Source organism: Biomphalaria glabrata, chromosome 1 (genome assembly GCF_947242115.1).
Source record: "Biomphalaria glabrata chromosome 1, xgBioGlab47.1, whole genome shotgun sequence".
NCBI classification, from domain to species: Eukaryota; Metazoa; Mollusca; class Gastropoda; family Planorbidae; genus Biomphalaria; species Biomphalaria glabrata.
The window spans coordinates 54,205,472-54,230,197 of NC_074711.1; the positions used below are offsets into that span (position 1 = coordinate 54,205,472).

Below are 24,726 nucleotides of genomic sequence, written 5' to 3' on the forward strand. Positions count from 1 at the left end.
TAACAACGGATGCGTGCGCAGAAAAGGAAGTAAAAAGTAGGTCACATTGGAATTATGGCAGCTCACAGCCTCAAAACAACAACTATTGAGGACTAGACTTGAAAAGATTTCTCAATAAGCTGTTTAATAAATGAAGCAAATTTTAGAATTAAAATGAAGATTTGGAAAAAAACTGACAGTCGTGCTAAATTAGGCGTTGGTATGTAATTAATAAAAGCTGAAACTAGAATGTATAAAAATCTAGTCTACGACCCTTTCGTAGCAGCGGTATTCTATTCATTTTCATCAGTTCAAAAACAAGGAAGTAAACTTACTCAGTTACTGTCTTACATTACCTTCTTCAAGAAGAAGTTGATCTAGATCTATAGATCTAGACCTACTATCTAGAATCTAGATGTAGATCTATAGATCTATTACCTGATATAATTATCTAGATTTAGATTGATTTATCATTTAGAGTCTAGACTTAGACTAGGTCACTAGATCTACATCTAGTAGTAGTAATCTAGTACTACAAGTAACACTTGAGTCACTTAGCCTAGGTTAGAGTTAGAGAGTAGAGACCTACCTACTACTACTCTAGTACTAATACTACTACTGGAACTAGATCTACTCTATTACTATTAGTTAGTCTCTCTATGTACAAGACACTAGACTCTCTATCTCTTAGAGTCTAGACCTAGTCTAGTGTCCTAGGCCTAGACTGTCCTAGACTAAACCAGAGAGTAGAAATCATAGTATCCTACTTAGATCTAGTCTAGTAAGTAGACTATAACTATAACCTATAGTGAATAGTGTCTTGTTCTTGAAGATAATTTTTTAGACTAATTTCTAGAACTAGTCTAGACTCTTGCTCTAGTCTAGTCAGTAGTTTAAAAAAAGTTTTAAAAAAGTAGTAGATTCTAGTATATTATATAAATTATTTATATCTGATATCTAAATCTAAAGATCTATACCAACAATATAAAATTCTTGACCCTGATGATTCACTGATAATCACTAATTCTCCCACTTGCTGCAGTGTGGACAATAAAATAAGAAAATTTAACCTGATCTTATATTACTTTTCTGGTACATAGAATAGATTCAATATCAATAACAACTACAGAAGCCATTTTCATGATCAAAATTGCAGCAGTTACATTAACTGTTAAATTTACCAATCAGTACTTTTTATTTGCACTGTTGACCCAGTATGTTTTTTTTAAAGCTGAGATTTAAATGTCTCAAGTACAAAATTATATTTCCTTCTGCTTTATGCACTAGTTAACATTTTTTTGGTGTGTAAAATCTACATTTCTTCTAGATCAACTTTCAGAGTGAATGTTAGGGATGTTCCTTCTAAAGATCACACATCATGGCACATGATTATCAAATGTGTTTTTACAAAGAAGACAAATCATCTGTGTGTGTGTGTGAGAAAAATTACTTCTATTTCTTTCTTCTTCTTCTAACCAGCTTTATTGCTGCTGAGCTGTGAGCTCTTTTACAGACTGTGCCAAGGAAAAAAAAGTGTGCTGTTTTCTTCAGTTGTTCAGCACTGCCATACAGGGTGTTGGTTATGTTGGGCTGTAGTGGAAGTAGGGTCTGCCTAAGGTGGATTAGGGAGGGGCATTCAAAGAGGATACTTCTATTTAAAATGTAACAACTGTAATTAATGATAATGTGTAGAACAATTTAGAAGGACTAGCTCTAGATCTACAAGTAGGCCTTTATTCTAGATCTATGATTGACACAATACAAAAAAATATCTAAAGAGTGGACTAAAAGATTGTTGATGTTTCTTCTTTCAATTTATTCCATGGTAAGAGCAATTCTACAATGATTTATTCATTGGCAGTAATTCTATAGTTTATAGGTAAAAAAAAGTGTGTCATGTCGAGGCTAGGATGCAACGGGTAATTAAAAAAAGTTTATAAATGCTATGTTTAAATTGCGCTTTACTGGCCTTTCATTTGAGGAATGCAAAAAAAAAAAGAAAAAAAAAGTGAGGCATCTTAAAAATGTGTGTTTAGGAATGTGGGATTTCTATTGAAGGGGCCAAAAAATTATGCAAAGTTATTGCAATAATTGCTTTTCCACTGAATATACAAGGGCCAAAAATTGTTTTGTTGGGGAGAGAGGCATTTCATTTAAAAGTGGTGTATATATATGTATTGTGGGGGGTGGGGCATTATGATGCAGGCAGACGAGAAGGCTACAACTGATCTGCATAAGAAGCGTTTGTGCATACTCTGTGTTAGTGGGTTTCAACCGTAAAGGAGATCAGATATCTGCTCATATAATAATAATAATTATAATGAGTAGAATGATCTATTATCCCCAATTATCTGTAGATATATAGATCTATAGACATATAATATCACAACTAGCAGTATGCACCGGCTATGCTGGATTTGTTCCTAGGCTATATAGTTGGGTTTTTTTTTTGGCTGGAACACCCACTTCTTTTTTTTTTTTTTTGTTTTGTTTTCCTTTTTAAATTTTAATAACGGGCCACATTTTAATGATTAACTATTTTAAGGCCGACTCTCTTTCTTTCACTCTCCATGTTTCGCTCTCTGGACCCCCCCCCCCCCTTTTTTTTTTTACATACGAATCATAATTCTTCCACATAGACTTGATTTGGAATGACCCGCTTCATAATGTGCCCCCAACACATACAGGCTCTAGTATTTTATGACCATTATTTTTTGTAACACTTTTATTTATCCCCCCTCCCCCACCAACAGCAAAAAGTTAGTCTTTTGTACACATCCCTGTTCCCCTTTCTACATTTATCTGGGTATTTTGTTCTCTAAATAAAAAGAAATTTCAATTTGGTTTTATTAATTGTAATATTTTATTTGACCCCATTTGAATGTAGCGAAATGACAATAGATCTAGAATCTAAATTTTCAATGCTATTAGGATTTAGTTGTTCTTTTTTTTTCCTCTCTCTCAAAAAAAAATAAAAAATTAGACTCTAGATTTATCAAAATAAACCCAATACAAACTTAGGCCATTTTTTAGAAATATCAAAACAAAAAAGTGAGTCTATGTGAAGCTAACTAAACAATTTCTTAGTAAACAATTACTAAGAGGTAAGACAAATCTTTCTAGAAAATTTACAATTTAACCTTTTACTTTGGTACACCAAAACCGCATCATAGAGTTATTGACAAAAATTTTTTTTTTATTTGCATTAGATCTAAATCTAGGTAAAAAAATTCATGCAGTGTTTTTGAATGAAGATCTGTATCTGAAATTCTTTTTCACAACTTTATTTGCTGTCCTTCATTAAATGCATTTAAAATTCTTTTTTGATAATTGTTTGCTTACCATCAATTGAAGAAAATGGACTTCATGATTACTAAATTTACTAATAGAATCTAGATCATCTTATCTTATAAATTACAGAGATGCCTTCAAAAGAGAAGAAAATTACACCCTATGCGTTTATTTAAACTAGTCTAAACATTCATTGGTGAAGCAACCCTAGGGCAAAGGGGCTCATTGTGCTTGGACCCATGACTAATACAGACCCATAGGGCTTTGAAAAAAAAAACTCAACACAACATGCACAGCATACAGGATGACTCAATAGGTTTTTTGTCACATTAATGTTAGAGTTTCTAAGATGGGAGCACCATCATATTCTTGAACCCAAGCCTTTGGGTATCTTTTGCCTCATTCATCCCATATTTTTCTTTTCATCATCATGTTCACATGCAAAAACATTTGTAAGTAACATCTTCCTTAGATATATTGTGGTGCTGAAGTGTATAATAAATTCTAGTCTGTATGATGGAAATCTAGGTCTACATCTTCAATTTTATATAGATCTACTCAGAGTATTAGGATAACCGATTCTAGGAAAAAAAAACATTTTCATCCCTGCCCAAAAAGTAAATAAAATGCTGCATGTCCGACTGATTTTAACAACCTGGTCAGATGTAGGCCTAGTATAGTCTACTATAATGTGTAATCAACTACCTCATATAGAAACCCAGTAAAAATCTGACCGTTTTGGATGCCCAGAAAAATTATATAAAAAAATATCTAGTACTAAGTTATTGAAATGAAATAAAAAGAATATATTCATTGTAAATAAATACATGTATTAGTATATATATAAAAGATTGTCAAAACCTTTGGAGTTTCTCTTTAAGGAGCACAGAAACTCATCTAAATCACATTCACAGCAGAGAGCTCTAATTAAACAATGAGAATAATCACTGACAAACTTTGTTAGCAAAGATAAAAAACTAAATATATCTATTACTAGCATTCTCCACTAGCTACGACCATTAATTTGGTCCCAGGCGATATATTTTTTTATTTTTGCCATGGACCCTCCCTCCCCCCCCCCCCCCCTCACTTTTTTTCCTGCACACTCTTGACCTGTCAATTTGATATCACTTTTCTATCTCCCTCCCGGGTCTCCCCTTTTCACCCCCCCTTTTTTTTAAAAATATAAAACTTGAATATCAAATTTTACCCAGATTTTTTTTTTACACTGGATGGCACTCTTAGATGCATAAATAGACCAAAATAATAAAGCAAACAATAACACTTGATAAAAGCCAATAAATAGTACACAAACACTTAAGAACTGTGTTTTTAGGTTGTAAATCATGGAAGGGATCCATAGCTGTGTGGCATAAATCACATGGTTATCTATCAAGCCGTCTTGAGTTTGAATCCTGACTTCAGCTGACTTGTGCTTTCTGAGTGCCTAAAAGCAGCATGGAAACCATCTCCCATACAATCCCTCTTTTCACATGTCCACCAAAGCGGTTAAACCAAAGAGCGCTGATCCTGCTATGGCATGAAAGATATACAAAAGTAATTTTAAAAAGAGGCTGTTTTTTTTTTTAGAATGTTTCATGGGCATTTGATAGTAAACATACCAAGAACGGCAAACAAGTGTGTGTGTAAGGGGGGAGCATTAAAATTGTGTCAAAGGAGCTAAGCAAAGATGTTTTATTCTTAAGATCATCTACATATGTGTCAAGAAGTCTGTGAAGGGAGGAGAGCATTATAATGTTGGCTAAAAGATTGGAGGTGGCTAAAAAAAGGGTTCTGATAAGAATACTGTTGTTATTGCGGGCTGTTCTATTGTATTTCAGTCAAAATAAACAACATACATACTAATGTTTTTTAACATAGTGAAGCACAGGTATTGGCTTCAACTGACTGGCAACAAAGAGACTTAGTTTTTACAAGAAGCTCATATAAGTTCTTTGTTGTTCCATGTTTCAAGTAAAGTGTAATAGTAGTGGTATTCATTTTGTTGTTTGCATTGTTGAGACTAAATTATCAATAACAGTTTTAAAGCTATTTTTATACTTTTCCAAAGGGTGGTTTATATATAATATTGCTCTGCTAGGAATGAGTGTTGAAACTTTATATTTTATAATTAAGTAAACTTTTAGATTGCATAGAATAATGAGTGATTTTTTTGATTCCTCTCTTTCAGCAGTTTTTAGTAATGAAATCAAAGAAAATGTTAAATAATGGTTTTACTTTACTAGTGGAAGGCATACAAAAATATTGATGATGGCCTTTGGTCCATTTCTTGCTTGTGTGGTATTTCAAGACTGGCATTGTGATGGTCATGAGTTCAAACACTGATCATCAGCATCCCCTGCTGACCTGATGTCAGTTTGTGCTAGAGCCTAATGGTCTTAATTTCTGTAGAAACCTCTGAAACTTGAATTAGAATACTATGGCTTCAAAGTTGATGTAGTGAGAGGTTTCTAGCCATTTGAAATAGTTTTTTTTATTTATTAGCTGCCTTTTTTTTTTTAAATAGTGATTTTAATCTGTAAACCTAAAATGAATTATTAAGCACTAAAAAAAAATATATGATTGAAAAGAATCGATGAATTTTTGTTTTTTAAAAACATAGCAGAAAGAGAAGTGACAGTTTGCTTAGGTGGTAGATGTAGAAAGAAATTTATAAACAAATGAGTTAAGATTTGAGAGAAGTAGTTCTACCATGTCTGATAGATAGGCACTTAGAGATGCTATTTTTAGACTAGGTCAACCTATATATATATATATATATTATAAATGTATATATATATATATATATATATATATTCTATATTCCCCTTCCTCCTTGGTAAAAAACTATAAGTGGTTTCAGTACTGTATGTGTATCCAATGTTACTTCTTGGTGTGACTTTCTTTGTGTTGGCTGTCTAGTATAATGTGGGACAACTTTCCCCTCACTTTTTCAGCCCCACCCCTTGTTCTAAAAATAGGTTTTAATGACTTTCAAGAGGACTAAAAATAGACGGATGTTAAAATGATGTACCAACACAATTAGTAACTGGCTTTTTTTTTTTTTTCAATTAAAACTTCCAAGTTGAAAAACAAAAGCATAAACATGGAAACACAATTTAAAGAAAAAATAAAAAAAAGCTACTAGCAGTCTAGATTTTTTTTCACATACTTTGTATACTCGAATATTCAGGACTTTTTTATGTGTTTGATAACAGACCTAGATATCTAATCAGAAACAGTAATTCAGAGAGGAGTTACAAAATTAATTATATTTTTCAGCTATATATAATTTTCATGATGATGGGGAACACAGACTTGCTTTGGATATTGGGGACACAGTGCAAATTCTGGAAGAGACTGATGGTGAGGTTGTTTTTTTCTGGAATGTAGTGTAAAATGTAATCTCTTTCATTGCTACTATCTTCTTATTGCTTTGAGCTGTTTAAAACGTTAATAGATTTACTCTCACTTTACATATATAACATCTTATATTTATGCATTATTTAGATTGGTTTAGAGGGTTCGCCATTAAAAACAAGACGAAGAAAGGAATATTTCCTCGAAATTATATTTTTTTGAAAGAGGCTTCTGTGTTCGTTAGTGGGTAAGTTTTTTTTTTTTTAAATTTCATTTAGTGAACATTTTAAGTTTGTTTTAGCTAACAATCAACTAATTTGACGAAATATAGATGTTTAACATGATTGTTTTCAAAGGGCTCAGGAGACTGTAACTAGCAAAGAACACCCTCTTGTGATAGAGTTGACAAATGTTTTGAGGGAATGGCATGCCATATGGAAGCAAATGTTTGTGGTCAGTTGTAATAGTTTTATCCTTTAATAACAATACATGGATTAATAACATTGGGCATACTGAATTTGCTTTGAATTTTTATTGTTCTGGGTTAGAATTTTTATCAAACATTTTTCACTTAATACTTGGATGCTCTAAAGTCCAATTATCTCAAACTGCTACCAATCATCAGTTAAGTGATCTCTATTGAGACAGCTGATAATTGTGCCAGCTGGCACAAAATAATGAAATGTAATTGTTCTTCTTTAGACCATTGCCTTCTTGATCAGTTTAATGCTGGGGACAAAGAGGCCAGTCTTTTTTAGAAGAATTAAGGTCCCTTAGCTTGATTAATTGTTAAGTTTTGTCCAATATTTTCCTTTGGTAGAGTTAATTTTCAGAATCCTATTCTCAAGTGCTTTATTTAATAATAAAAATTTCTAGCATAGAAGAGGGTATGATTTGGACTAAAAAGCCACAGTGACTACTAAATATAGTTTTTTTTATTGTTACTTTTACTTGCATTTGTATCAAATAGATTTGGTTTAATGTGGTAAACAAAACACTTCTATTAATCTAATTAAAAGCAAAAACTCAATCATTTTGAACATCATTTGATCTTTCTGTGTTACAGGAGCGCAACGAACAGTTGGATCATGTCCAAGAAATGATAATGGATTTGGTGGATTGGAGAAACAAAATATTGGCAAGAATCTTTACTGTGGTAAGTAACTTTATGGAATATTATTACCATTTTATCTTAAATGTTTTATAATAAACAAAAAGTAAGGTTTTAACATCAACAAAACTTTGACTATTTTTAATCTGCAGGATGAACTGAGAGAAGTCCAACAGAAAGTGACATCACTTATAGACCAAGGCAATGCATTACTGAAGTTGGACCTAGTGGTTCGGGATGATCAGGGAAACATTTTAAATCCAGAACAGTCTAGCATCATTGAAATTTATAGGAGGGTATGACTTGCACATTTTTTGTGAACATTTCTTTTACTGTATTTCTAACATTTTAAGACTAAAGCTTTCAAACTGTTTTTTTTTTCATTTATATTCTTTTGATTTTAAAATGCTTGTGAATGCCATACAAATAAACAACCAAACAATGCTGATTTGTATTATGCATATTAAATCATTTAATGCATTAAACATAGGGCAGACCTGCCTACCGTTACGCAAAATGCGCATTCGTTACGCAAAATCTCCCAAAATTGACTGTCAGTGCGCAAATATGCATTTAACCCATCACGTTACGCATTTCGTATCCTTTTTTTCCCCTATCTTGACTAGCTTACGAGCGGTCACGGAGGTCACGTTAAGCCATCCTGTGGGGGGGGGGGGGGTAGAAAAGGTGGGGGAACACATTGTATCCAGATCTATACGTTGATTGGTTCTTAAAAGCAATTAGATTTAGTCTATACTTGAAGAACGCGAGAGTGAGGAAGTGGCGGGTTGGTACCAGGTTCGTACCGTCAGTTAGCTGATACACCAACATGACTTTTTTTTTTGTAAGTTCATTAGTAGAAATTAATTAGATCTATATTGAATCCCTGATTCCCGTATTCATTTGTATAGAAAAAAATATCGAAGTGCTGTCGATTCAAAACACATTGAGTGACATTGTAGATATCTAATCTAGATCTAGATCTGGATTCTAGATCTAGAATCTAGATAACTTGTTATACAGGAATAGATCTAGCTAGAGTCTAGCTAGTCATTACGTTAAGTCATGATTCATTACATTACTAGATCCAATTTAGTTGTAGTATGATGTAGATTGACTAGATCTAGATTGATAACATAGAATCTACTACCATCTAATCTAGATCTAGACTAGATTCTTAGTCTTAGTATAGAATAGATCAAGGATGAAGGTAGGCCTACAAAAGTTTGGAGTAGACCTACGTTTGTAGCGGATCCACTGCATCTGTAACCCTCTTGAGCCCAGATCTAGAGTAGATTATATTCATTATATAGACAAAGATCCAGATCTAGTCTAGATATCATCTCTATTGTCGTATTGATCTAGATTTAGATTGTAGATCTAGTCATGACATCTAGAACTAATATTATATATATATATGACAAAATAGTGGATCACGTTACGCGTTCTGGTGCCAAAATACGCATTTTGACCATCAGCGTTACGCATTTGGACTTTTTTTTTTGGTAGGCAGGTCTGATAGGGTCAAAATATTTTTTTTGTGAAGATTACTTTTGCCCCCAAAAATGTTGCAAGAAAATGGATTATTCTCATAATTTAATTTGATTTAACTCTTATAAAGTTAAAAGTTTTGAATTTTTTTCATGGTGGACTAATTAATATCAAGTTGTTGTTTTTTTTTCAAATTTCAGCATGTTGAGGCAGCTGAGCGTATACATAAAGAAACAGTAAGTAGAAAGTGAACTTCTAAAAAGTTTTAGAAAGTTTAAAGTATTAATACAAAGTTCAGGTAGTTCAAAGTATTGATACAAAGTTTAAGTTCAAAAAGTTTAAAGTATTGATACAAAGTTTAAGTTTTAGAAAGTTTAAAGTATTGATACAAAGTTTAAGTTTAGAAAGTTTATAGTATTAATACAAAGTTTAAGTTTAGAAAGTTTAAAGTATTGATACAAAGTTTAAGTTCAGAAAGTTTAAAGTATTGATACAAAATTTAAGTTCAGGAAGTTCAAAGTATTGATACAAAGTTTAAGTTTAGAAAGTTTAAAATATAGATACAAAGTTTTAGTTTTAAAAGTTTAAAGTATTGATACAGATTAACAACTTATTAAAAAAAAAAAAGTGAAATTAAAGGTAAACAAAAAGAGGAGTGTAATTATATTTAAAAAAGTGTGTAATTAAAATTTTTGTTATGTTTTTGATGTACACTTTTAACCCTCAGAACAAAAGGGACAGTGATATAGAGACACGTCCAAATTGGCCCTCGTCTTTCAACCTCTTTGTTATGCTTAGAAATTTTGTGTGTAAAATTGGTGAAGACTCAGACATCATGATGAATCTCTTTGATGCTAAAGAAGAAAAGTTTATCAGGTCAGTGCTCACATAAACAGAAAGCAGATTAATATGTAATAAATAGGTCACTGTTAGTATTAAACATGTAGTTGATATTTATATAGGTATAAAGGATATTGATTTTTACACTCTAATTGAAGTTTGATATCTTATAGATCCAGGTCTTGTATGTTACAATTTTAAAATGATCATATACTTTGTAAATGAACATGTTTGATTTATTTATATTATTATCATTTAACTTTGTCAGATTGTTACTATAAGTTTATGTTATAATCATTTAACTTTGTCAGATTGTTACTATAAGTTTATGTTATAATCATTTAACTTTGTTAGATTGTTACTATATGTTTATGTTATAATCATTTAACTTTGTTAGATTGTTACTATAAGTTTATATTATTCTAATTTATGTATTATTCTTACATTATTATTCTTACATCAAAAAAAAACTATTATTCTGAATAATTTATAATTTCCATATGTCCAACAGTGAAAACTATTTAGTAAAATGGGGCAAACAAGGTGTACCAAAAGATTTAGATATGATAAATAACTTCAGAGTGGTATTCACAGTAAGTTCTTTGTTTTTTTTTAGTGCCTGATAACAGAAAAGTCACTAAATAGTGTTACACACAACATGTTCTTTCACCAAAGGTGTTGGTTATTGATGTATTTCTTTATTAAATGCAGTGTTCTCTTATTAAGCACATCTTATTTCTTATTTTTCTTTTAAAAATATTTTTCTAGGACCTTGGCAGCAAAGACAGAATGCGTGATAAGGTTTTTCTTGTTTTTCAAGTAGTCAGAATAGGTATGTCCGTCAGTCACCATTAAGTCTTACTATCCAGATATTAGATTGTCTTTGTTGGTGTTGATATTTTTATTTTTGTAGGTCAAATATGAAAACTTATGTTTATCTCAACGCAAATCTTTTGCAGGAGTTATGGATCCCAAATATGTTGACAACAAAAAACAGACTCAGGGAGTTAGGAGACCTTTTGGAGTGGCTGGTAAGTTGAGTAAATGTTATTGACTATCAAACATAAGAGAATTAGCAGCACTGCACTGGTATTGTAATGGAAAAGATCAGGCTAACTCCTTAGACTTCATTTAAGTCCTTAATGTATTGGGTCAGTTAGAAATTTTGGTGTGGTGTTGGATCAAAGTAATAAGTGTGCTCTATATGAACTTAATATGATTCATTTTTAATAGAAATAAAACTACTCTTTTTAGTTTAAACAGTAAGATTGGTAGAGACCTTGCAATCTTTAAAAGACAAGTGATTTATAAGTTCATCTGTTTCTAGGATACCATTGAGTCCATCCAACTTAACGAGTATTTGACATACACATTGTGCTGGCCACATGAAACCCTCATTAACTATTGGACTTGGAATTAGATTGGTAGTGAAGTCATGTTTTTATTCACAATTTGTAATTATTTATCTAGGACAGAAAAAAAAACCTATTTCATCTTGATCCAATACACAAAGCAAAGTTTATAGAGAACACTGTTTGACCAATGAAACTTGTTACTATAAGGCTTGCCAATCTTAATTATATTTTTTTCTTTATCAGTCACATAAATACCGTACATCACATATTGGTACAATAAATTTTGTATCCTTTTTTTTTGTGTGTAGCCATGGATATATCTAATTTTATGCAAGGAACAAAGGTCAGCCCTGAAGACAGTCAATATTTTGTACCATTTCAGCAGTAAGTCTAATGACTACATTTGAATGTCTAATTTCCAGATAATAATAGTTATATTAGTTTCAGCTAAATTGTTCAGAATAAAACCTGCTCTGCACTTATGACTTTTACACTAGAGTACAAAATGACTATAAATAAAATGCCAAATACTGAATGTTTTTGTAAACACATGATCTTTCATGGCTATTTTTTATTTAATTTTTCTGTTGTGCTGTTTCTTACTACTCCATACATGACTTGTTTGGGCTACAAGGAAGTTTAAAAATTTGATTTACATTCTGACTGAATAGCCTGTTAAATTTGTATTTAGTTCCTGGTGTTTAATCTTTGATTTTTCTTTCCTAACAGCTGCAATGATGATTGTATGTTCAATATTATTAAAAAAGTGATAACAGCTAAAGATATAAATCACAGAGGTCAAGGCTTTTGGGTATCACTGAAAGTTTTACATGGTGATATGAAACAGGTGCTGAATATTTGTGTATATAGTTTTAAAAACTCCTATGTCTATCCACTTATTAATTTTTTCATGGCAGTGTTCACTGTAGCTCCAGACATCTAGTCCATCTTACCCTTGTAGGTGTAAAACTTTTACATAAATCTTGAGTAAAGCTTGAAAACAAACAAAGAAAAAAAAATAACTTTTATTCACAAAAATTTGAACCTTTTAATTTCAATATTTCAATATAGTATTATGTAGAAACACACACACAAAAATAACTAGATGTTGAACAAGTTAGACAGTTTGCTTATACTCCAAAAGCTTCTGCTTCACCATACAAAGGGCAAAGTAATTGTAAATATATACATATTTACAACAGATTTTTATTAAATTATATACATTTTTACTATTTGAGCTATTCTTCTTCCTCATTCTCATTTTTATGTTGGAGTGTTCAGATGACTAGACCAATACATGAGATGAACTGTGCAGTGGTTTCCTAATCAGGGAGCTCTCCATATAGTTTTCTTTCTATTGGGGTGTTTTGGGGCCAGTGTTTGGTACGGGCCTCATGGTAAAGAATACAGTTTTGAAGTTTTGAGCTATGAATATTTTTAATAACATAGCTGTATAACATTTAGCTCTTGAGCTATAAAAGGGAAGTAACCCTTGAAGGATTATGGTCAGGACATGGCCTAAATTGTGTCAATGTGCTAAAATATCAAATATCATAAACACACGCTTTCTACTGCTCACCTCCCTTTCTTTTATCCCCTTATCTGCATCAATCCTATCAAAAGTTTCAACAGACACTTGACACATGCACACACTCCGTAACATTTATTTTCTTCTTTGGACAAAGTCAAACCTCAAAAATAAAAGTAAGAAAATATTTGTTCATGTCATCATAAAATAGTATTAGGAAGCAGCAATGTTTTATAATCCAAAAGGCTTTTCTGTTAGAATAGTTGAAACGTAAGCTACAGATTCACATTATGTAACATACAAAAAATACCTTCTGTTGTATTTGTTTTTGAAATGTATTTTCTATTATTTTGGCTGCCAGGTGAAGGAAAACTATCCACATCTTGTCCAACCTGGGACTGCTATAGCTAGGAAAATGGGTTTTCCTGATGTTATAATGCCTGGTATGTAGAACTTTTTTATATTAAATGAGGACTTAACAAACAATTTTAACATCACTGTCACTAATACATGTGTAACAAGTAATTCTTTTTAAGAGCAATATGAAAAACAGTCACCCTGTCTTATTTTAACTTTGTCAAAACTACAATTATTTAGTATTAAGAAAATTTTCCAACACAATATATATAAAAAAAATATAAAAATTTGGCAATATTTTAGTTTTCAAAGTCTGTTGAAATCAATACATGCGATATATATTTGGGTGATACGAAATTGTGGACTTTGTGCTTTGTGCTTCATCTTAAATTTTTTGTTGGTTTTGAATAGGGTCATTCCCTTAGTGATGTTATTTCACCTATGTACTGATAGTCTATATATAGGAGCTGCATTGAAAATATCTTCTAGCTCATTTAAATTTCAATTCAGAGATGCAGTCATAAAAAATTAACCTTTTTATTCCTGCCAACAATTACTTATAGAATTGTTGGGCATTTTATCAAATTTGAATTAGCCTGTATGTGTTTTATAAAATATCCCATGTGGTCTCATCTAAGAAAGAACATGGATTTTGAATTGGGTTATAGTGAAACTTAAACAAAAATATAAACAGAGAATTCTGACTAACTGGAATTTTACTGACATTGTCCCCACAATACAATTAGCCCAAGTAAAATAATCTTATTTTTACTGGGTTTTTTTTTTAAGTAGAAATATTAGGTACTAGTTTTATACTTCACTGAAAAGAAGCAAGAACTGTTTTGATTAGACTTTATCATGTCTTTCAAATAAGTACAAGTGTAGCTCTTTCTCAAGCTATTGCTTGTTTTGCAAAGATATTAAGTACTTATTATTTTCACTATGCAATTCTTTCATACTTTTTTGTGTATATGAACCATTTCACTCAAACCTGGGATTTTGTTTTGTGTAAAGATGAGGGTAAGGTTACTTATTTTGATTCAGTATGGAAACAAAAGGTTGCTTTAGTTGTGGCTTTTTCTGTTGAATATTTTTGTTTTTCTTGGCTCACGCAATCTCATAGACACAGACACATTTTGTTGTTCTTCTTTTGTTGAGCCATTCTTTGAGATTTGTTTTGCTTGTTCATTTGTGTTTGTTTTTTTTCTGTTTGGTCTAAATGTTAAAATTTAACAAGAAGGTTTACATTAGTATACATTGAAAGATGTCTTTTAAAAAATATATTTTTAAAATGTCATTTGAGTTTTTGTATCCATTCATATAAAATGAGTAAGTTTCAAAATACTGTTCAAGACTGTTGTTCAGGCTCTTATACTGGGTAGCAGTAGAATTGCAGAGAGTCCTTGTCCTGATAATGGACTTGTTTAAGAAAGTTTTATTCCACCCACCCAAACTTAAGACTAAGACTGCTTTATTGATCCTTACGGAAATTAGTAGTGATTACAAGGACTCTTTTCTCATATAAAGACAACACAACAGAAAAATACACATAAATACAACAGACAACATAAAGAGTTCATTCAGCGACTACACACAGGTATCTTGGTGCATTTCATGTTCCCTGATCAATGAGTGGCAGTGATAGAGTCTGACAGAGTGAGGTATGAATGAGTTTTTATGCTTTTTTAATGATGTTTTCTAGACGTTGCAACGGTTTAGATGAGGCGTTGCCTTGCCAACAAGTTATTCCATATGTTAGCAGATTTTGTATAGTCGCGCCGTAAAAAGTGAATAGTGATTAAAGACAGTTGATCTTGTGGTCACATCCCCTTCAAAATCACTTCATAACATAGTGATTTCACTCACCCTATAGTTCTGTGTCTTCAATTGATGCTTTATTTTGATTTAGGCTGCTTGAATTTAAGTTAGTAGAGCTACATCATAAAAGGATGGCAAGACCAATTTTTTTATAATTAACTACTGTCTTTCAAAATTCTTAATTTCTTGAAGTAAAAATAATTTTGCACTATTTTAAACTACCTTTTTTTTTTCTTTTCTTTTTTTTTTTAAAAAAGTTGTTTTTTTAAAATGACAAAGTGTTTTATGTACAGAAAACACACATTTGTTTCATTCATTATTTAATAGTTTTATGTGCTGGAAAGTAAAGCTTATTCACACAAGTTTTGAAAGAGTTCTGCTCAAAGTGTCCTTTTTCTTTGTATTTGTTTTTACTTTAATACAGATTTTTGTTTTACGCTATAATTTAGACCCTCATTGATTCTTTTATTTCTACATTTAGATTGTTTGAATACCTTGACTAAACCAATCATCATTTATTGAAACAAATCATTAATAATGTTCACTGTTTGTATATAATTTCAAATATTTCTATGTAAATGTATATAGTCTCACATTACAAGATATTTGTTTCTAAATTTTAAATATTTTAAGAAGCAATTTTGAGAACATTTAAAAATATTTAAATCCATTTCTGAACCAAAAAAAGATTGAGGCCTGATTTAACAAATATATGTAATTATATTTTTGTTTTCATGAGTATGATATAATATTTTTTAAAGGGGATGTCAGAAATGATATCTATCTGACTGTTATGAATGGTGAATTCACAAAAGGGCCAACTAAGTCCACTGATAAAAATGTGGAAGTGACAATGACAGTGTGTGACGGACGCGGAGATGTCATGCAGGTAAATGCTATTTAATTTTGTGAGTTATCTAACTAGCAGTAATCTTCCCTGATTATTGTTGTCCTTAATGATAACATTAACTACAAAATGTGATTTTTTTAAAAATGAATATGCATATGTAATTTTTTCATGTCATGTATGTATGTATATGTTAGTGACATAAAAAACAACAACTTGTTTTAAACTAAGTTCATAGATTGAGGACATATAGTCTCTTTGTTGTATTTAATGGACAATCCCTGTAATTAAAAAATAATGTAATTTTCCTACGAAGGTTGAATAGTGTCTTTTGGAAATATGCTAAGCTGAGTCTACTTGAAGCAGTGCTCTGCTGTGTATTCATTCAATATTTTGGGGCATAGATATGTTAAATTGTTAAAATTTCTTCATACAATTTAGTATGTACATAAAAAAAACTTATTTTAATTATGTATCACAGTGATGCCCAAAGTACGGCCCGCGGGCCGACGTGGTTTCATCCGGCCCGCCGAAACGTCGGCACAAAAGTAGAAAATCCTCACCCCTTCAAAAATGTTAGGGCTCTCACTTTTTCTCTGATGGATTGTAAAAAAATAACGATTGTGTGTTTATTAGTTTATGAAATGGGACTCTGAATGTAGAATCTACCAAGAAAAGTGAATGTATCTTTTTTGTGGAACATGATAATAAGCCAACATATTTGTTTTGTAAAGAAAGTCTGGCTGTTTCAGAAACAACAACATATACAGCGGCATTATAAAACAAATATGAAGGCCTTTTTGGTTTGAGCCGAGTATAAAAAAAAGATTGGTCAAACTACGCCTAGAGATTGGAGGATCGATGGGAATATCAATCAAAAAGAGACAAGAAAATAAGTTGGTGGTAAAGGTAGCTACAATGTCGCTCACATTTTAAGTAGAGAAATGAACCCATTTTTAGACACGTAGAAAATGATAGACTTTAAATATCTCATTAATTAATACTAGATCCAATTTTTCAAATAGTTTCAGGTGAATTTGGATTTCATTTTTTTACCTTTTTGTTGATGTGGCCCGCGACACGCGTGTCGAAAGTTAAAATGGCCCGCAGGTCGAATTCGGTTGAGCATCACTGATGTATCACATGGTAAATTTTAAAATAAGCTTAACTTGATAAAATAAAACATCTACCAAAATAAAATGTTTGAAAAAAAGCAATAACTAACAAGAAACACTATCTGAATAGATATAGCTAACAAGAAACACTATCTGAATAGATATAGCTAACAAGAAACACTATGTGAATAGATATAGCTAACAAGAAACACTGTGAATAGATATAGCTAACTAGCAACACTATGTGAATAGATATAGCTAACAAGAAACACTATGTGAATAGATATAGCTAACAAGAAACACTGTGAATAGATATAGCTAACAAGAAACACTGTGAATAGATATAGCTAACAAGAAACACTGTGAATAGATATAGCTAACAAGAAACACTATGTGAATAGATATAGCTAACAAGAAACACTGTGAATAGATATAGCTAACAAGAAACACTGTGAATAGATATAGCTAACAAGAAACACTGTGAATAGATATAGCTAACAAGAAACACTGTGAATAGATATAGCTAACAAGAAACACTGTGAATAGATATAGCTAACAAGAAACACTGTGAATAGATATAGCTAACAAGAAACACTGTGAATAGATATAGCTAACTAGCAACACTATGTGAATAGATATAGCTAACAAGAAACACTATCTGAATAGATATAGCTAACAAGAAACACTATGTGAATAGATATAGCTAACAAGAAACACTATGTGAATAGATATAGCTAACAAGAAACACTGTGTGAATAGATATAGCTAACTAGCAACACTATGTGAATAGATATAGCTAACAAGAAACACTATGTGAATAGATATAGCTAACAAGAAACACTATGTGAATAGATATAGCTAACTAGCAACAATATCTGAATATATATAGCTAACAAGAAACACTATGTGAATAGATATAGCTAACAAGAAACACTGTGTGAATAGATATAGCTAACTAGCAACACTATGTGAATAGATATAGCTAACAAGAAACACTATCTGACTAGACATAGCTAACAAGAAACACTATGTGAATAGATATAGCTAACAAGAAACACTGTGAATAGATATAGCTAACTAGCAACACTATGTGAATAGATATAGCTAACAAGAAACACTATGTGAATAGATATAGCTAACAAGAAACACTGTGTGAATAGATATAGCTAACTAGCAACACTATGTGAATAGATATAGCTAACAAGAAACACTATGTGAATAGATATAGCTAACAAGAAACACTATGTGAATAGATATAGCTAACTAGCAACAATATCTGAATATATATAGCTAACAAGAAACACTATGTGAATAGATATAGCTAACAAGAAACACTGTGTGAATAGATATAGCTAACTAGCAACACTATGTGAATAGATATAGCTAACAAGAAACACTATCTGACTAGACATAGCTAACAAGAAACACTATGTGAATAGATATAGCTAACAAGAAACACTGTGAATAGATATAGCTAACTAGCAACACTATGTGAATAGATATAGCTAACAAGAAACACTATGTGAATAGATATAGCTAACAAGAAACACTGTGTGAATAGATATAGCTAACTAGCAACACTATGTGAATAGATATAGCTAACTAGCAACAATATCTGAATAGATATAGCTAACAAGAAACACTATGTGAATAGATATAGCTAACAAGAAACACTGTGTGAATAGATATAGCTAACTAGCAACACTATGTGAATAGATATAGCTAACAAGAAACACTATCTGAATAGATATTGCTAACAAGAAACACTATGTGAATAGATATAGCTAACAAGAAACACTATCTGAATAGATATATATCTAACAAGAAACACTATCTGAATAGATATAGCTAACAAAAAACTCTATCTGAATAGATTTAGCTAACAAGAAACACTATCTGAATAGATATAGCTAACAAGAAACACTATGTGAATAGATATAGCTAACAAGAAACACTATGTGAATAGATATGGCTAACTAGCAACACTATCTGAATAGATATAGCTAACAAGAAACACTATCTGAATAGATATAGCTAACAAGAAACACTATGTGAATAGATATAGCTAACTAGCAACACTATCTGAATAGATATAGCTAACAAGAAACTATCTGAATAGATATAGCTAACAAGAAACACTATCTGAATAGATATAGCTAACAAGAAACACTATGTGAATAGATATAGCTAACTAGCAACACTATCTGAATAGATATAGCTAACAAGAAACATTATCTGAATAGATATAGCTAACAAGAAACACTATGTGAATAGATATAGCTAACTAGCAACACTATCTGAATAGATATAGCTAACAAGAAACACTATCTGAATAGATATTGCTAACAAGAAACACTATGTGAATAGATATAGCTAACAAGAAACACTATGTGAATAGATATAGTTAACAAGAAACACTATCTGAATAGATATAGCTAACAAGAAACACCATGTGAATAGATATAGCTAACAAGAAACACTATGTGAATAGATATAGCTAACAAGAAACACTATCTGAATAGATATAGCTTACAAGAAACACTATGTGAATAGATATAGCTAACAAGAAACACATCTGAACAGATATAGCTAACAAGAAACACTATCTGAATAGATATAGCTAACAAGAAACACTATGTGAATAGATATAGCTAACAAGAAACACTATCTGAACAGATATAGCTAACAAGAAACACTATCTGAATAGATATAGCTAACAAGAAACACTATGTGAATAGATATAGCTAACAAGAAACACTATCTGAATAGATATAGCTAACAAGAAACACTATGTGAATAGATATAGCTAACAAGAAACACTATCTGAATAGATATAGCTAACAAGAAACACTATCTGAATAGATATAGCTAACAAGAAACACTATCTGAATAGATATAGCTAACAAGAAACACTATCTGAATAGATATAGCTAACAAGAAACACTATCTGAATAGATATAGCTTACAAGAAACACTATGTGAATAGATATAGCTAACAAGAAACACTATCTGAATAGATATAGCTTACAAGAAACACTATGTGAATAGATATAGCTAACAAGAAACACTATCTGAATAGATATAGCTTACAAGAAACACTATGTGAATAGATATAGCTAACAAGAAACACTATGTGAATAGATATAGCTAACAAGAAACACTATCTGAATAGATATAGCTAACAAGAAACACTATCTGAATAGATATAGCTAACAAGAAACACTATCTGAATAGATATAGCTTACAAGAAACACTATGTGAATAGATATAGCTAACAAGAAACACTATCTGAATAGATATAGCTAACAAGAAACACTATCTGACTTGATATAGCTAACAAGAAACACTATCTGAATAGATATATCTAACAAGAAACACTATCTGAATAGATATAGCTAACAAGAAACACTATCTGAATAGATATAGCTAACAAGAAACACTATCTGAATAGATATAGCTAACAAGAAACACTATCTGAATAGATATATCTAACAAGAAACACTATCTGAATAGATATAGCTAACAAGAAACACTATCTGACTTGATATAGCTAACAAGAAACACTATCTGAATAGATATAGCTAACAAGAAACACTATGTGAATAGATATAGCTAACAAGAAACACTATCTGACTTGATATATCTAACAAGAAACACTATGTGAATAGATATAGCTAACAAGAAACACTATCTGAATAGATATAGCTAACAAGAAACACTATGTGAATAGATATAGCTAACAAGAAACACTATCTGAATAGATATAGCTAACAAGAAACACTATGTGAATAGATATAGCTAACAAGAAACACTATCTGAATAGACATAGCTAACAAGAAACACATCTGAACAGATATAGCTAACAAGAAACACTATCTGAATAGATATAGCTAACAAGAAACACTATGTGAATAGATATAGCTAACAAGAAACACTATCTGAACAGATATAGCTAACAAGAAACACTATCTGAATAGATATAGCTAACAAGAAACACTATGTGAATAGATATAGCTAACAAGAAACACTATCTGAATAGATATAGCTAACAAGAAACACTATGTGAATAGATATAGCTAACAAGAAACACTATCTGAATAGATATAGCTAACAAGAAACACTATCTGAATAGATATAGCTAACAAGAAACACTATCTGAATAGATATAGCTAACAAGAAACACTATCTGAATAGATATAGCTAACAAGAAACACTATCTGAATAGATATAGCTTACAAGAAACACTATGTGAATAGATATAGCTAACAAGAAACACTATCTGAATAGATATAGCTTACAAGAAACACTATGTGAATAGATATAGCTAACAAGAAACACTATCTGAATAGATATAGCTTACAAGAAACACTATGTGAATAGATATAGCTAACAAGAAACACTATGTGAATAGATATAGCTAACAAGAAACACTATCTGAATAGATATAGCTAACAAGAAACACTATCTGAATAGATATAGCTAACAAGAAACACTATCTGAATAGATATAGCTTACAAGAAACACTATGTGAATAGATATAGCTAACAAGAAACACTATCTGAATAGATATAGCTAACAAGAAACACTATCTGACTTGATATAGCTAACAAGAAACACTATCTGAATAGATATATCTAACAAGAAACACTATCTGAATAGATATAGCTAACAAGAAACACTATCTGAATAGATATAGCTAACAAGAAACACTATCTGAATAGATATAGCTAACAAGAAACACTATCTGAATAGATATATCTAACAAGAAACACTATCTGAATAGATATAGCTAACAAGAAACACTATCTGACTTGATATAGCTAACAAGAAACACTATCTGAATAGATATAGCTAACAAGAAACACTATGTGAATAGATATAGCTAACAAGAAACACTATCTGACTTGATATATCTAACAAGAAACACTATGTGAATAGATATAGCTAACAAGAAACACTATCTGAATAGATATAGCTAACAAGAAACACTATGTGAATAGATATAGCTAACAAGAAACACTATCTGAATAGATATAGCTAACAAGAAACACTATGTGAATAGATATAGCTAACAAGAAACACTATCTGAATAGACATAGCTAACAAGAAACACTATCTGAACAGATATTGAATTGTTTTAAACATAACCAATGTTCACTTTGTGTAGAATGTCATTAGCCACGGCTGTATAGAAATGATGATGTCAGAGTTCAGATCTATGGTGTACTACCATCAGGACAAACCCAAATGGTTTGAAACTATCAAGGTGAGAGCAATATTTTCTAGACACATATTTTTTAAGCTCTCTAAAGTTACTTTGTTGCAGTATGTTGTTTCTATCTGCTGATCTTTATGACAATCTCAAATGTTCAGAACTTTAGTTCTAGAAATAAACTTGTCTCCACTGGATTTGTTTCATTAGGTGGCCATATCTACAGATGTTGAGTTTAGTGGATTACATTTAAAGTTTCTCTTCAGACACAAATCTTCCACAGAAGGTAAAACACATTGATGGTTGAAATAAATAGCTGAATAAAATATTCATATAGTTACCTCCCTTTTTTTTTCATTCTCAATAAGATGTCTAAATGGAAGCTGAGTTTGAAACTAAAGACTAAATCTAAAAAAAAATATTTAAAAAATCCAGTTTAATTTCAAAGTAGCCTTAAATTTGTATTTTAATATTATTCAACTTAATTTTTTTTCACACACAGCCAAAGATCGTTCAGAGAAACCTTTTGCTATGTCTTTTGTCCGTTTGCTTAATGATAATGGCACAACATTAGAAGATCAAATACATGAGCTTTTAGTGTACAAGGTGAGAATTGGTTCAAATTTTGTTCAGACTCCCTGACCATCATTTTTATAGTTAAAAAAAAATTATTGTTTATGCATTTTTAAATTATGTTTCAAATAGTTCTTGATTTAAATGCTGATTCTTAATGAGGATTTAAAAAATGAATGTGAATACATTTTTCTTTCAGATTGAGACAAAAAAATATGATGATGCAGCTTTGTATTTAAAATTACCTTGCAGCAGACAGGAATTGGAGTCATTTCCAGCTGCTTCAAATCACAAGCAATCAGGGGGCCTTGCTCTCAGCCACAGGGACTCATTTTTTGTTTATTCCTATGTTTGCTCAACCAAGCTAACTCACAATGGTAACCTTGACCTTCTGTTTTAGTTGGCTTCTTATCAAAGCAAATTATTCACTTAGTAAAGTTTGCTTTGCTGTTTATTTAAAAATTAAAAGTTTAATCTTGTTTATATTGTTTATATTTCCAGTTGATCTTTTGGGTTTGCTGAAATGGCATGAAGTTTTAAATGACACTAAAGCTTTGAAAACTTACTTAGAACACCTGATGAAGGAGGAGGGAGAGGAAATAGTTAAGGTAATGTCCCCTGATAGGTGTCAGTGTCTGTAGTGTTTTATCCTGAAACTAGATTTTTTTTTATTAAAACAAATCAATTTTGATAATTTTTGTTTGTATTTTTAAGTTTCTTCAAGATTTATTAGATTCCTTGTTCAACATTCTCATGCAACATACCAACAATGAATTATGTGACAATTTGGTTTTTGATGCATTGGTAAGTGGATTTTTTTTGGTTGTCTTTTCTGCTAAACAATAAATTTCATGTCTTTAACCATACCAAGTAAACAAAGTTCCATGCTCAATAAAAACATAAAGGTTTCTTTTTAGCATTATTATTTTACTTTTTTTTTTAATTTAAAAATATTTTTGCTCAGGTATATATAATAGGCTTGATATCAGATCGCAAGTACAGCCAGTTCCGTCCAGTACTTGATGCTTATATCACCTCTACTTTTAGCTTTGCTATGGCCTACAAGTATGTATAAATGTTTTTTTCTTTTTTTTTCCACTCACCATTTTGTTTATAATCTTAATGATAAATATGTTAGTTAAGCACTATGTCTTGATATTAAGAAATGTATTTCTCAATGTTTAGCAAGCTGATGGTAATACTGAAAGATTATGTTGACAAAGCCAATGATAAAACTCCACAAAGTGAAAATTCATTGCTGCCTGCAGTCAAGTCTCTGGAATACATTTTTAAATTTATTATCAGATCACGGCAGCTATTTTCTTTGTAAGTACAGTTAAGATCCTACTATCAACCTGTCTGTTGGACCTTCACTTTGTTTATAAAACACTTAGATAAGAATCACCTTTGATCACTAGATAGACTCTGTGCTGATATCTCTATTTAGGCTCAATGAGGGACGAGGTAAGCAGCAGTTTGAAATTTCTCTACGCCAGTTGATCACCGCAATCAATAACATGATGATATATAAGACAGACAACACACTACTAGTACAGGTACAAGCATCAATGTTTTAAAATTGTTCCAGTTATTTCTGTTTGTTCTTTTAACTGTCATTGCTAATAAAAAGTTGCTGATCTCTATTTCAGGGCGCAGCCTTAAAGTACATGAGCTGTGTGATTGGGGATGTTATTACAGTCTTTGATAAAATTGAACTCAGGTAATTGCTGTGTATCTGTTAATAGAAGTCATTTCTGCAATACTATGGAGTGTAATAAATAAGCAATTTGTTGCTTTAAAATAGTTATGAGAGTCTGACCTCTGATATGTAATAAACCAGTATGAGACT

The 24,726-nt window shown here is 31.0% G+C and overlaps 1 protein-coding gene across 7 annotated transcripts in view; it reads left to right on the top strand.

Moving 5' to 3' along the window:
• Positions 1–33: 33 nt before the first annotated feature.
• The window catches only part of LOC106058535 (dedicator of cytokinesis protein 1-like), a 59,877-nt gene continuing 35,184 nt past the window's right edge, over positions 34–24,726 (top strand). For 5 of the 7 annotated variants that reach the window (XM_056043941.1, XM_056043979.1, XM_056043960.1 and 2 more), the window contains exons 1-25: positions 35–199; positions 6,553–6,636; positions 6,781–6,877; positions 6,987–7,083; positions 7,697–7,786; positions 7,894–8,037; positions 9,433–9,468; positions 9,960–10,108; positions 10,584–10,665; positions 10,841–10,904; positions 11,032–11,103; positions 11,736–11,811; positions 12,157–12,274; positions 13,317–13,398; positions 15,892–16,019; positions 22,260–22,358; positions 22,515–22,590; positions 22,807–22,910; positions 23,077–23,254; positions 23,379–23,485; positions 23,592–23,681; positions 23,842–23,942; positions 24,063–24,203; positions 24,325–24,433; positions 24,527–24,597. In XM_056043941.1, the coding sequence (XP_055899916.1) occupies positions 154–199; positions 6,553–6,636; positions 6,781–6,877; positions 6,987–7,083; positions 7,697–7,786; positions 7,894–8,037; positions 9,433–9,468; positions 9,960–10,108; positions 10,584–10,665; positions 10,841–10,904; positions 11,032–11,103; positions 11,736–11,811; positions 12,157–12,274; positions 13,317–13,398; positions 15,892–16,019; positions 22,260–22,358; positions 22,515–22,590; positions 22,807–22,910; positions 23,077–23,254; positions 23,379–23,485; positions 23,592–23,681; positions 23,842–23,942; positions 24,063–24,203; positions 24,325–24,433; positions 24,527–24,597 (2,441 nt within the window). In that variant the 5' untranslated portion in view covers positions 35–153. Of the gene's footprint in view, positions 200–6,552; positions 6,637–6,780; positions 6,878–6,986; positions 7,084–7,696; positions 7,787–7,893; positions 8,038–9,432; positions 9,469–9,959; positions 10,109–10,583; positions 10,666–10,840; positions 10,905–11,031; positions 11,104–11,735; positions 11,812–12,156; positions 12,275–13,316; positions 13,399–15,891; positions 16,020–22,259; positions 22,359–22,514; positions 22,591–22,806; positions 22,911–23,076; positions 23,255–23,378; positions 23,486–23,591; positions 23,682–23,841; positions 23,943–24,062; positions 24,204–24,324; positions 24,434–24,526; positions 24,598–24,726 lie in introns of all 7 variants that reach the window. The other 2 variants (XM_056043936.1, XM_056043974.1) reach the window with 1 other exon arrangement.